We start from the raw sequence: 12,126 nt of genomic DNA, 5'->3' as shown, positions 1-12,126 counted from the left end.
CAGGATTCCTTTTAGAAAAGATTTTATTCTGAGCATTTAAAATAGATTTCAATTAGTTATAGAATGCTCTAAATCGTGTATTCCAGCATTTCAGATAATAACAACTTGCGTCTTTGCAAGGCTTTCCTCACAAGAGCCATGAAAAATAATTTCTGTGTCACTGTACTCATTTTACAAATGAAGGAACTGAGTCTCACAGAAGTGAAGTGATTCACATCCAGAGAAAGAATTACAGAGTCTGAATTCAGACTGAGGCAAACTGTTTGCTCTCTCTTTTTTTCTCTTCTTTTTTGGTTTTGTTTCTTCTCTCTGTTTCAACAATCCGGCTAGCAGCTGTTGTGGGGGTGAAAGACCAACAGAAGCCCAACAACAGGCATGCTGCCAAAACCCAGGTTCTTTTGATCTACTTTAGTAAGGAAAGCAACGTTAAGGGGTTGACAAGCTTACTTTAATTCAGCATACAGATATCATTCACTTAGTTCAGGGGAAAAAACCAGCACCCTGAACATCAGAGCAAAATACAAACAAAGTACAAACATCGACAGACAGACCTTGTCTGATTCAAATCCCAATACATAGTTACCACAGTTTAACAAAGTCCCAACATCCAGGTTTACAAGCTGGAGGGCTTCTTAGCTACAGCTGCCCAGGAGTCTCCAAATGTCACCAAGAGTGAGAACCCTGCGCAAATGGCTCTGTCTTCTCTTCTTACAGGATTTCAGATGTCATCAAACGTCATCTGAATGACCAGAACTTAGGCTCCTATGATTGGCTCTGGAGTTAGCATCTCCCCTTAGTTAGCCCCACCTTGGGCCCCACCTTAGTTACCAATCCACACCCACATAGGTTTTACACCTAATAGGGGTTTGGGCCTGGGGCTTAGCACCTAGTAAGACTCAATGAAATACACTGAATTACTCAAAGGAAACAAAAGCCAAATTCTTCAAGGGCACTGGGTTGAACCAAGTGCTAAGAGCCCATTTTGCTTACCAACACACTCTCTCATGATTCATTCCATTGGTTATGATTCTTCTTTACAACTTGACTGTTATGTAAATAAGTTTAATGCAAAGGTAAATGTAGAACCTACATTGGATTACATGCTGTCTTGGCGAGAAGCGGGGAGGAGAGGGAGGGAGAGAAAATTTGGAACTCAAAAACCTGTGGAACTGAACGTTGTAAACTAAAAATAAAAATAAAAGAAGAAGTGAAATGACTTGTCTACAGTCACACAGATAGTGTTGGAGCTGGGATTCAGACCTAAATTTGTTAATTCCAAATCCAACTCTCTCTCCACTCAGCTTGTGCATGGAGAATTTGCTTCGTATGTATTTGTTGAATTGTTTTGGGCAAGTGACCTAGACCCAGGGGTCTGTGACCCAAGGGATACATCTGGTTTGTCGACTATTTCTACAAGGCCTATAAATTCATCAGGCCAAAGTGTGCCAAATGACATTATCTTGGACAAAGGTCTCTTTGCAGATGGGGCAACTGAACTGCCTCTGTAGTTAGTGGAAAATCCAAGGGTAAATTCAGGCTAGACCGTTGTGAGGGCATCAGCGTGGTTCCTTGTTTTTGTTGCACTTGATAAGCTCTGGTATGGAAAGAATAAACAGCTTGTTAAGGACCGTGTGCTACTTTAGCAACAGATAATAAAAATAGCCCCAGAGACCAGCCCACCTGCTTTATTGACATGTCTAAGACCCAAGGCAAGGAAGAGAGTTGGGCAAGAACCAGAAAGGCAGATTACTGCTAACAACCTCATGCAGAAAGTTCATTCCTCTAATGAGGGGTTAGAGGGAGAAGAATGCACACTTCTCCTCAAATCACTGAATGTCAGAGTTGGAAAGGGCCTTAGAGGCGTTCTAAACCAAGCCCTAACTTAGCAAAAAGCCATCCTCACTATGTCATCCCTGATGATAATCAATCCAGTCAATTTTTGTAGAATTGCAGTGATTGAGAAACCACTACCTCCTCAGGAAGCTCTTTCTTTTTAAAAGTTACTCATTAACCAGAAGCTCTTCGAAAAAAAAAAAGCCTAAAAAAAATAAAGCCTAAATTACCCCCTCCCAACATTCAACCATTGCTCCTAATTCTCTCTGTGGTCAGATAAAACAAGTCTAATACCTTTTTCCTTCCTTACTTCCTACCTTCCTTTCCCTCCTTCCCTCCTTCCTACCTTCCCTTCTTCCTTCCTTCCTACCTTTCCTCCTACTTCTTTCCTTCCTATCTCTTCTCCTTCCTTCCTTTTTTCCCAACTTCCTTCCCTTCTCACTTCCTAGCTTCCTTCCTGCCTTCTCTCCTTCCTTCGAACTTCCCCTCTCTCCTTCCCATCCTCCTTCCTTTCTCTTCCTTCCTTCTTTCCCTCCTTTCTTCCCTCCCTCTCTCCTTCCTTCCTTCCCTCTCTCCTGCCTTCCTTCTTTTCCTCCTTCCCTCCTTTCTTCCTTCCTACCTATCCTCCTTCCTTCTTACCTTCCCTCCTTTCTTTTCACCTTCTTTCCTTCTTACCTTCCCTCCCTCTCTCTTCTCCTTCCTGTGCTCCTTCCTTCCCTCTTTCCAACCTTCTTTCCTCTTCCCTACTTCTTTCCTTCTATCCTTCCCCTTCTCTTTCTCCCTCCCTCCATCCTTCCTTCTTTCCTTTCTGCCACTCTTCCTTTTTTTCCTCCTTCTAAGTAAGGGGCATTGGAGGCAATACATGAACAAGCATCCTATCTACAGCATCCTCCAGAAAACGTCATTCCACTTTTCTTGAAGATCTCTAGCAGAAGATACTTTCCAAGATAGCCCACTTCACTTTTATATAGCTCTAATAGAAAAAGAAGGGAAGCGGGGGGAAGGGAGAGAGTCAGTCGTAGTGCTGTTGTGATAATTACCTAAAGGACATGAGAGTATGGTGTGAAGTGCTATACAAACATTAGAGAGAAGTCAAGAGGACCTAGTTCAAATCCTGACACTGTCACTCACTGGCTGGGTGGTGACCTTTGGACCACAGTTCCTTCATCTACAAAATTCGGGGACTGGACCAGGTGGCCTCTCAGGTCCATTCCAGCTCTAAATCTGTGATCTAATTATTTCCTTAGGATGATAAGAAAAATCAGTTCCAGAGTTAAAATACGGAGTGGTTTTGAGGAGGCAAAGTGGAGGTGGGTGGATGGTGCCTTGGCTTTGGTTTGGTTTGTTTATAAAAGGCAGGAGTGTGAAAAGTCTCACCTTCCATAGATGTCAGTTTCCTAAAAATTCAAGTTGGGGAAAAATTGCCAGGGAGACAGAGTGTAGAAGATGTGGCTTGTGTGGCTTCGCCTCAGGAGCAGCAACATTTCAGAGATGCCATCAACATAATGCTCATGGGATGTTTGAGAGCAGAGACTCAGAATTCAGAGAAGCCCAGAATGGAAAGCGAGAGGTTTCTGTGTGTTGTACATATAGTGTGTCAGGAACATTCTGTTATTTAATCTTCACAATAATCCTGTGGCAGTAGGCAGAGCCAGGATTATAAATTATAAAACTGAGGCAAGACTTCTGAGAACATAAGGCTGTCTTAGGTTCCTTAGGTAGACCGTGGCTGATGACACAGTGGTTGTACAAGGTTTATTGAATAGCAGAAGAGGTGAGAAGTAATCAGAAAGGGACTAATGCTTGTATTTTTCAAATGGAAGAGAGATGCCATATACTCTGAGTGGTGCATATTCTGATCTAAAAATCAAAGAATTGTGATGTGTTGTTGTTGGAAAAGACCTTGGGAAAATAAACACAAAGACTCACCTAAAAGCGACCTTAGAAATATAGAACCATAGAATGTTTGGGGTTAGAGATGGTTTCATTTTTGTTTGTGTATCCCCACCCAGTGCCAATAACAAAGCCTTGTATGCAGTAAGTGCTTAATAAATGTTTGTTAAACTGAATTATTACATTAAAAACTTTTTCAGAGTGAGAGAAGTCATAGGTAAGCTCCCTACCCTCCTATGCTGAGGGGATCCTTAGGATATAGAATCATAGATGATAGAACATGGAAACTTGGATCAAGGAGAGACATCGAGGCCAATCCCTATGTTTTACAGAAGAGGAAACCAAGGCCCAGAAAGGAAAAGTGCTTGGTGACAGGGCAAGGATTGGAATATAGGTCCTAACTCTTAGCTCAATATTTTTCCAGTAATCCCACACTGCATTGTTGGAGGATTTGCGTGTCTTAAAATGTAGTGATGGAAGGAGGAGATAACGTATGATATCATCACAATTCCTGAAGAAGCATTAGATGATATATGATTTATAATTCAAGCATTTATTAGACACCTATTTTGTGCAAGGCATTGGGCTAGGTAGGCCCAAAAACAAACATGAAAACAGTCACTGAACTTAAGGAACTTACATTCTGTTGGGAGTACATAAGATGCATATAGATGTGCAAATAGGAGATACATCTAAAGTAATTTTATAACAGGAGTGGATAGTGCCGGTAACTAGGGGAATCACCAGGAAAGGACTTGTATAAGAGGTAGCCCCTGAGATGAGCCTTGAAGTAATTCTGAGAAGCAAACAGAGGGTTGGTTGTTATCCTTCGTTCTCGAAGAGGACCAAAATGACATCCCTATGCTAGAGTCAAGTTTCAGTGTGTCGAACTGTGGCTGATCAGACCAATATGACCTGGGAATGCTCTACCACAGGTCGGGCACAAATAGTCCATGTGAACATTTGGGGTAGATACTCTGAATTTGTGCATCCTGCATTTCCTTTGAGCTGTTTCAATTCTGCTTTGCTCACAGAGCACAGCACCTTCTCTGATGAGGGCACGCCACACTGGGCAGTCCTGTGCCAGTGTCTCCCATGTCACACAATCAATTCCAAAGTTCTTAAGAGAGACCTTGAGAGTGTCCTTGTATCACTTCTTCTGACCACCATGGGAGCACTTGCTCTGTGTGAATCTTTTTGGCAAGCATATGTTTGGCATTTGAACAACATGGCCAGCCCATCAGAGTTGCATTCTCTGAAGCAGAGCTTGAATGCTTGGCAGTTTAGTTCGAGTAAGGACCTCAGTGTCTGGACCTTGTCCTGCCAGGTGATCTTCAGAATCTTCCTAAGACAATTCAAACGGACGCGATTCGGTTTCTAGTATGCTGTCTAGGTTTCACAGGCATACAACAATGAGGTCAGCACCACGGCTCTGTAGACCTTCAGTTTGGTAGTCAGTCTAATACCTCTTCTCTCCCATACTTTCCAGCCTTTGCAAAGGCACCACAGTGGGAGATATATAACAAATAGCAATTAGGCCAGTATGAATGGAATGTGGGAGTCCATTTGGCAGAAATAATATGAAGTAAGTCTGGAAAGATGGGATGGAGTCGAATAGAAGAGCTTTAAATGCCAAACAGAAGATGTTCTGTATTTTATCCTAGAAACAATAGGGAGGTACGGAAGTTACTTCAGCAGGAGTATGGCAGGGTCAGACCCAAGTTCAAATCTGGCCTCAGACATTTACTAGCTGTATGACCCTGGGCAAGTCACTTAAGCCTGTTTGCCTCAGTTTCCTCATCTGTAAAATTATCTGGAGAAGGAAATGGCAAACCACTTCTGTATCTTTGCCAAGAAAACCCCAAATGGGGTCACAGGGAGTGGTATATGAGTAAAATGACTCAACAACAACATTATTAATGGGGAATTCATATATTGATTATTGTAGTTGTGTTTCATGAACTAACTTGTCTGTATTTCATTCTGAATATAGATTAATGCCTTAAGCCAAGGAATAAGGTTGTAACAAGAAAGTTTGTCAGCAGAAAGTTAGAGGAGGTACTGTGTAGGTTAGCAGGGCTTTCCCTATGTTCCCAAATCCTGCCCTTTCCAGTATACAACAAAATACCATAATAGGACAAGTGACTGGAAGTCATGAGATGTGAATTGTGTGACCTTCGGCAAATGACTTCCCCTCCCTAAGCCTCATTTTCCTCATCTGTAAAATGGGAGGAAATGGTAGCATTCGATTAGATGATCTCCAAGGCCCCCACCAGCTCTGATTCTAGGAGGCTCTGCTGTATTCCACTTTTAATGATCACCAAATGATTCCCACGTGCAATAATTCAACCATTGCCCCTAATTGGAGTGTTTAATTAGTTAACGGTCCAAATTAATTTGGTTAAAATTTTAAAATGGCAACTACATCTGTTGCTAATTTTTTCCCCTCCAATATGATTAGCCATCTGCTTCATGACAGCTCATCTAAAAACATTTTTCACATACTTAAATTGTCATTTTCCACTTGAAAGAAGAGCCCTAAAAGGAGCAGCCATGGAAGACGTAGAAACACACACCTCCATTGCTTATTTTCAGATATCAACCAGTTAATTAACAACAAGGTTTTGTCCAGGGCCTCCCCTGTGGCCTGTCCTGTATTAGGTTGTTGTAGAAAATCAAAAAGGAACCACATGGTCCTTGTCCACAAGGAGATTGCAGTCTAGCAGGACACATGAGAGATGCTTCCATGTGTGAAGGACTTGGTAGATAAGTGTGGAGAGTAATGGAACCCTAGCAGTGAAAGGGACCCTCAGGGACCACCTGCTCCATCGAGTCCTTTTCAGAGGTGGTGAGGCTTGACTTAGTGCAATTTTTATGGATTCATAGGATTTTTCCTTAAAATCAAAAGGAGGCTTGACCCAGGTTCTCTATGCATTTTAATTCCTGGCATCTGCCTTTCTAACTGAGTGAATCTGTTTTCAAAATAAGAAAGGAAAATAGGAGAAAATCCATGTACAGAATTTACATTAAAGTTTGCAAAGACATTTTTACATATGTTAACTCATTTTATTCCCACAACTCCCCTGTGAGGTAGGTGCTATTATGATTCGCATTTACATGTAAGGAAACTGTGGCACAGAGAGGTTAAGTGACTTGCCCAAGGTCCCACAGTCAGTCAGTGCCTGAGGCAGGAATCGAATTCAGGTCTTCCTGACTTCCAGTCCCACCCTCTCTCCACTGTGCCTTCTGCAGCTAGGTGCCAAAGTGGACATAGCAACGTACCTGGAGGTGAATAGACCTGAGTTCAAATCCTATTCGTGCTTTGTTGTTATTCAATCATTTTCAGTTGTGTCCAGCTCTTTGTGACCCCATTTGAGGTTTTCTTGGCAGAGATTCTGGGGTGGTTTGCCATCCCCTTTTCCAGCTCATTTTACAGATGAGGAAACTGAGGCAAACAGGGTTAAGTGACTTGCTCAGGGTCACACAGCTTAGGAAGATGAGTCATCCTGACTCCAGACCCAGCACTCTATGCACTATGGCGGCACCTAGCTGCCCCCTAGGATTGCTCCCTAGCTTTTCCATTTTGTACAGGAAGAAAACCATCTCTGAAATCTGTCAGTGATATTTTCTCCTGTTTTCCAACCTTTCCAGGGGGCTGTTTGGGTAGTGATTGGTGAAGAAATAGATGATATCTGTTCACCTCCACTCTCAAACTTACATTTTGAAATCCTTGAGCATTGTAACTGGCTGAGGGGGTAGACAAGTGAGAAAAGGAAAGGGGGAGAGGGTCTGACTCATCTGTCTCTGATGGTTCTAAGAATTTTTCCTAAAACCCAGGACTTTATCATAAGTAGCCATTAGCTTATAGCAAGCCTCATGGCCCAAACAAAGAATAAAGGTGCCATTTTTCTCATGGCCTGAATTTCTGACTTAATTTAACTCTTACCTCTCAAACAGGCTAATAGCCACTCAAAGCTTTTTATTCAGTGCTTCAATACACAGAGATAGAGATAGATAGCCTAGTCATCAGAAACTGATGGCTCAGATAGATGAGTAGAAAGATAGATAGATGGATGGATAGATGGATAGATAGGTGGATGGATAGGTGGATGGATGGATGGATGGATGGATGGATGGATGGATGGATGGATGGATGGATAGGTGAATGGATAGATGGATGGATGGATGGATGGATGGATGGATGGATGGATGGATGGATGGGTGGATGGATGGATGGATGGATGGATGGATGGATGGATAGGTGAATGGATGGATGGATGGATGGATGGATGGATGGATGGATGGATGAATGGATAGATGGATAGATAGGTGGATGGATGGATGGATAAGAGACAGAAAGAAAAGAGAAAGCATTTAAGTTCTTACTATGTTCCAAGCACTGTAGTCTTACACCTATGAGGTGAGCAAGCAAGCAATTACCAGGGGGCTAGGCCCTAGCTCAGGCCTAGTGCAGGGAAATGATTTACCCAAGGTCACACAGTTGTGGTAAAGACAAGTCTAGAATTTGGGTCCCTTGACTTACTGACTAGTAGACTCACCACCATACCATACCGATCCTTGCTCTCTGTCTCTCCCATCCATTGCCTTCTTTGTATTTCTGGCTCCAGATAGATGTGTAAAAGATTCAGAGAAGCAAATTCAGGTTCAGCGTTAAGAAAAACTTACAATTAGAGCTGTCACAAAGCAGAATTGGCTCTCTTAGAAGGTATCGGTTCCCCCTCTCTGGACGCTTTTGAGAAGAAGCTGGATGACTATAGGTTAGGGGTTCCTGGAATTCATGTGAAGATTACACTCAGTGATATATAATGCTGAATTCTGTGATTCCAGTTGGTAACAGCCGAGGACAGGCTATCTTTCCTAAGCCCCTTGGCCATTGCAATAGTCTTCTGGTTTTTTTCCTTTTTTTTTCCCTTTGGAGGCAATCAGGGTTAAGTGACTTGCCCAGGATCACACAGCTAGTACGTGTCTAAGGCTGGATTTGAACTCAGGTCCTCCTGACTCCTGGGCTGGTGATCTATCCACTGCACCACCTAGCTTCCCCTCCAATAGTCTTCTAATAGGTGTTTTTGTTTGTTTGTTTGTGTGTCTTGCCAAATCCTCTGGCTTTCTTTTCATGGCACTCTTCCACTCAAAATCTTTCTGTAGTTCCCTACTGCCAGCCAAGGCCTACCAAGCAGGTACAGTGGATAGAGTACTGGGCCTGGAATCAGATAGACCTAGTTTCAAATCTACCCTCAAATACTCACTAGCTGTGTGACCCTGGGCAAGTCACTTAAACTCATTACCTCTTTAAAAAAAAAAAAAGAGGTGGGATTTGGCTCAGATAACCGAGGAAGTCAAGACTAGGGAAACCAAGAAACCGCGTGAGCAAACGTGTAGAGGTAGGAGAGCACAGTGAGTGGCAAAGGCTGTTCTCATGAGAACAGAGGAATCCTCTTAGGCTGGAGTGGGTGGTAAAGCTGGCAAAGTAGGGTGAAGCCAGATTTTAGGGCATTTGAGAAACCAAGTCTAGTAATCCACGTAGGCAGAATCTCATTTTAAAACCACCCTCAGAATAGCGGATAGAACTTGATGGAAATCACACAGTTGCTACTCTATGTTTTTAAGAAACTGCTGCACTATTCATCATCAGTGGATGGATAGATGGAAGGGGTTAGGTGGAGGGAGATAGAAGGAGCACTGACTTGGAAACCAGGAGCCCAGGTGCCAGCCTTGCCCACTAGTTGGCTGTGGGTGACCTTGGATGAAGGCCCATCCCTCAGGTCATCAAGGATGGATAACAGCAGTAGGTCATTTCAAAGAACTCTGTCAACTTGATGATTCTATCTCAGACTTTATGTCTCTTTGTGGAGGCCTTATTTGGAGTGATGAAAAAAGGGGAGGGATAAATGTTGCCATGGAAAGAGCACTGAATTTGGAGAGAGAGAATCTAGGTTCAAATCCTGCTACTTACCATCAACCTTGAATGGGTCACTTAGCTTTTCTAGGCTTCAAAACTTCCTTGTCTATAAAATGAAATAGGAAAGAAGAGGTTGGGTCTGGGAAAAGTCACCTGGGATCCCTAAATTTCTTTTTTAATATTTTGACAACTGTATTTCAACGTAATCAGTTTCCTTTGTAATCCTATGGATTTCATTTTATGTATTTTAAAACATTATTCTGAGAAGCAAGCCATGCTCAAATTGCCAAAAGGCCCATAACCCAAAACAAGTTTAAAAAAAAACCCAGATTAGATGATATTTAAAGTCATTTCCAATTCTAAATTCTTTGTAAAATTTCAGGAGATAAGGAGGCAGAACATAGGAGATATTTAGGTCGTTATTATATTTTTTTATTTAGAAGTGTTAAAAGGTAAAAGGCAACTTGACTATTTTTTTAGTGGGTTGTTTGGGTTTGTTTGTTTTTTTTTTTAATAGCCCTTCCAGGGTCAGAAGTTCTTAGCACACCTCCTAGTCCGAAGCCAAGCACTGGTCTGAATTCACCACCTAGGAGGCAGAGGCAGGTAAAATAAGAGAGAGCCACCATGGAGTTGTGGAAGGAACAGTATGGCTCTGGTGACCTTGGGGGGTGCCTGGCCCACTCTGGATCTCAGGCTCCTCATCTGTAACACAAGGAGGTTAGACTCAGTGATATACAAGGTTTTAGCTTCTAGCTCTAAACTCTCAGATTCTCAGCTCCTTTCTTGCTCCTCATTTCTGTCTCTGCAGCAGCACCCATGGACCGAGCAAAGTGGATCTTCACCTGGCCCCTGATATTCCTACTGTTTATCACCATCCCAAATTGCAGCAAGCCATGCTGGGAGAAGTTTTTCATGGTCACCTTCATTTTCTCCACCCTTTGGATCGCTGTGTTTTCCTATTTAATGGTGTGGCTGGTAAGTGATGGGTTGTTGTTCAGTCATTTTAATCATGGCCGACTCTCTGTAACTCCATGTGGAGTTTTCTTGGCAAAGATACTGGAGTGTTTTGACGTTTCCTTCTCCAACTCATTTTACAGATGAGAAACTCTAAGGAAGCAGAGGTAAGTGACTTGCCCAGGGTCACACAACTAGTAAGTGTCTGCAGCCAGATTTGAACTCAGGAAGATGAGTCTTCCTGACTTTGGGTCCTGCACTATGGTATCACCTAGCTGCCACTAAATACCTCCAGTGATGGGGAATTAACCTCTTTCATTTTTGGACATGCCAGTGGGTAGTCATTTTTTCATTACATTGACCTAAAATCTGCCTCCTTGTACCCTTCACCCATTGCTTCTAGTTCTGTCTTCTGGGGCCAAGCAGGAAAAAAAAAATTGAATCCTTCTTCTACATGACAACTCCAGATATTTGGAAATAACCATCATGTATGTCCCTGCTCCAGTTTCTCTTCTCTGGTCTTCCTCAGTGCTCCCTGGGCCAAAGTGAAAGACTCAGAATGTCCTTGCTGGGCCGTGCATGTGCAGAGATGGGTACAACTTTTAAAAAATATTAAAATATTTTTAAAAAAAACTTTTACAAAACCTACTCCCTCCTGGAGCATACAGCTCATATTTGCTTCCTTAACTTAACATCTTGTTCCCCTGTAAATCACCTCTGATTTTCTTGCTTATTTACTAACACTGGTTCTCTACTCCTGCCCCTAGTGAGTTGGGGGAAGCATAAAGAGGTTGGCAGGAGCCAGGAAGGATCATGGGACTTTGCACCTCACTTTCTTCATCTTTAAAACAAGTGGTTTAGCTAGAGAAATAACTGGCAAATTTTTTGTGCCTAGAGTAAACAACCCAAAACAAACCCTTGGCAAAGGGAGAGAAGGCACAAGACAATGAAGTCCCTGGAATACCACAACACTTACTATGGTGTAGCAACAATCTCGCTAGCAGCTGCTGTAGGGGTATAAAGACCCAACAACACCAGCACACAGGAGGGCTGCCAGCACAAGTTCTTTGATCTGCTTTTCTAAGGAAAGCAACTTTAAGGGGTTAACAATCTCAGTTTAATTAAACACGCATGTATCATTCACTTAGTTCAGGGGGAAAAGATTAGCCCCCTGAACTTCAAGGCAAATACAAACAGAAATTACAAACATCACCTGACAGATCTTGTCTGATCAAATCACAATACATAGTTACCAGAGAAGAACCAATGGGTCTGGGTTAGCAAAGCTGGGAGGCAGTTACGGCTTGCCCAGTCTCAACACTCCTTCCATGAGTGTCCCCCAAAAGTCAAACTCCAATCTTGGATCTTATATACCCCTCTCAGGGCCCTGGGGCACTTGATTACCTCAGTGCTGAGAAGCACTCAAACAAAGAACAGAGAAAAATCCCATTTTGCTGGCCATTGCATTTGAAAGGCAAGACTCCTCAAAGGTACTTAATTACCTCAGCATTCCAAAGGGGAAGACA

The 12,126-nt window shown here is 42.6% G+C and overlaps 1 protein-coding gene across 1 annotated transcript in view; it reads left to right on the top strand.

The window, feature by feature from the left end:
• The window catches only part of SLC24A4 (solute carrier family 24 member 4), a 292,292-nt gene that overhangs the window by 257,751 nt on the left and 22,415 nt on the right, over positions 1-12,126 (top strand). Inside the window, exon 13 of the mRNA XM_036735566.1 lies at positions 10,455-10,621. Within this exon, the coding sequence (XP_036591461.1) occupies positions 10,455-10,621 (167 nt within the window). The remainder of the gene's footprint in view (positions 1-10,454; positions 10,622-12,126) is intronic.

The sequence above is a fragment of the Trichosurus vulpecula genome, chromosome 8 (assembly GCF_011100635.1).
Source record: "Trichosurus vulpecula isolate mTriVul1 chromosome 8, mTriVul1.pri, whole genome shotgun sequence".
In the NCBI taxonomy this organism is placed as follows: Eukaryota; Metazoa; Chordata; class Mammalia; order Diprotodontia; family Phalangeridae; genus Trichosurus; species Trichosurus vulpecula.
The sequence above is the reverse complement of the archived record's forward strand: the minus strand, read 5'-3'. Positions and strand labels throughout refer to the sequence as shown.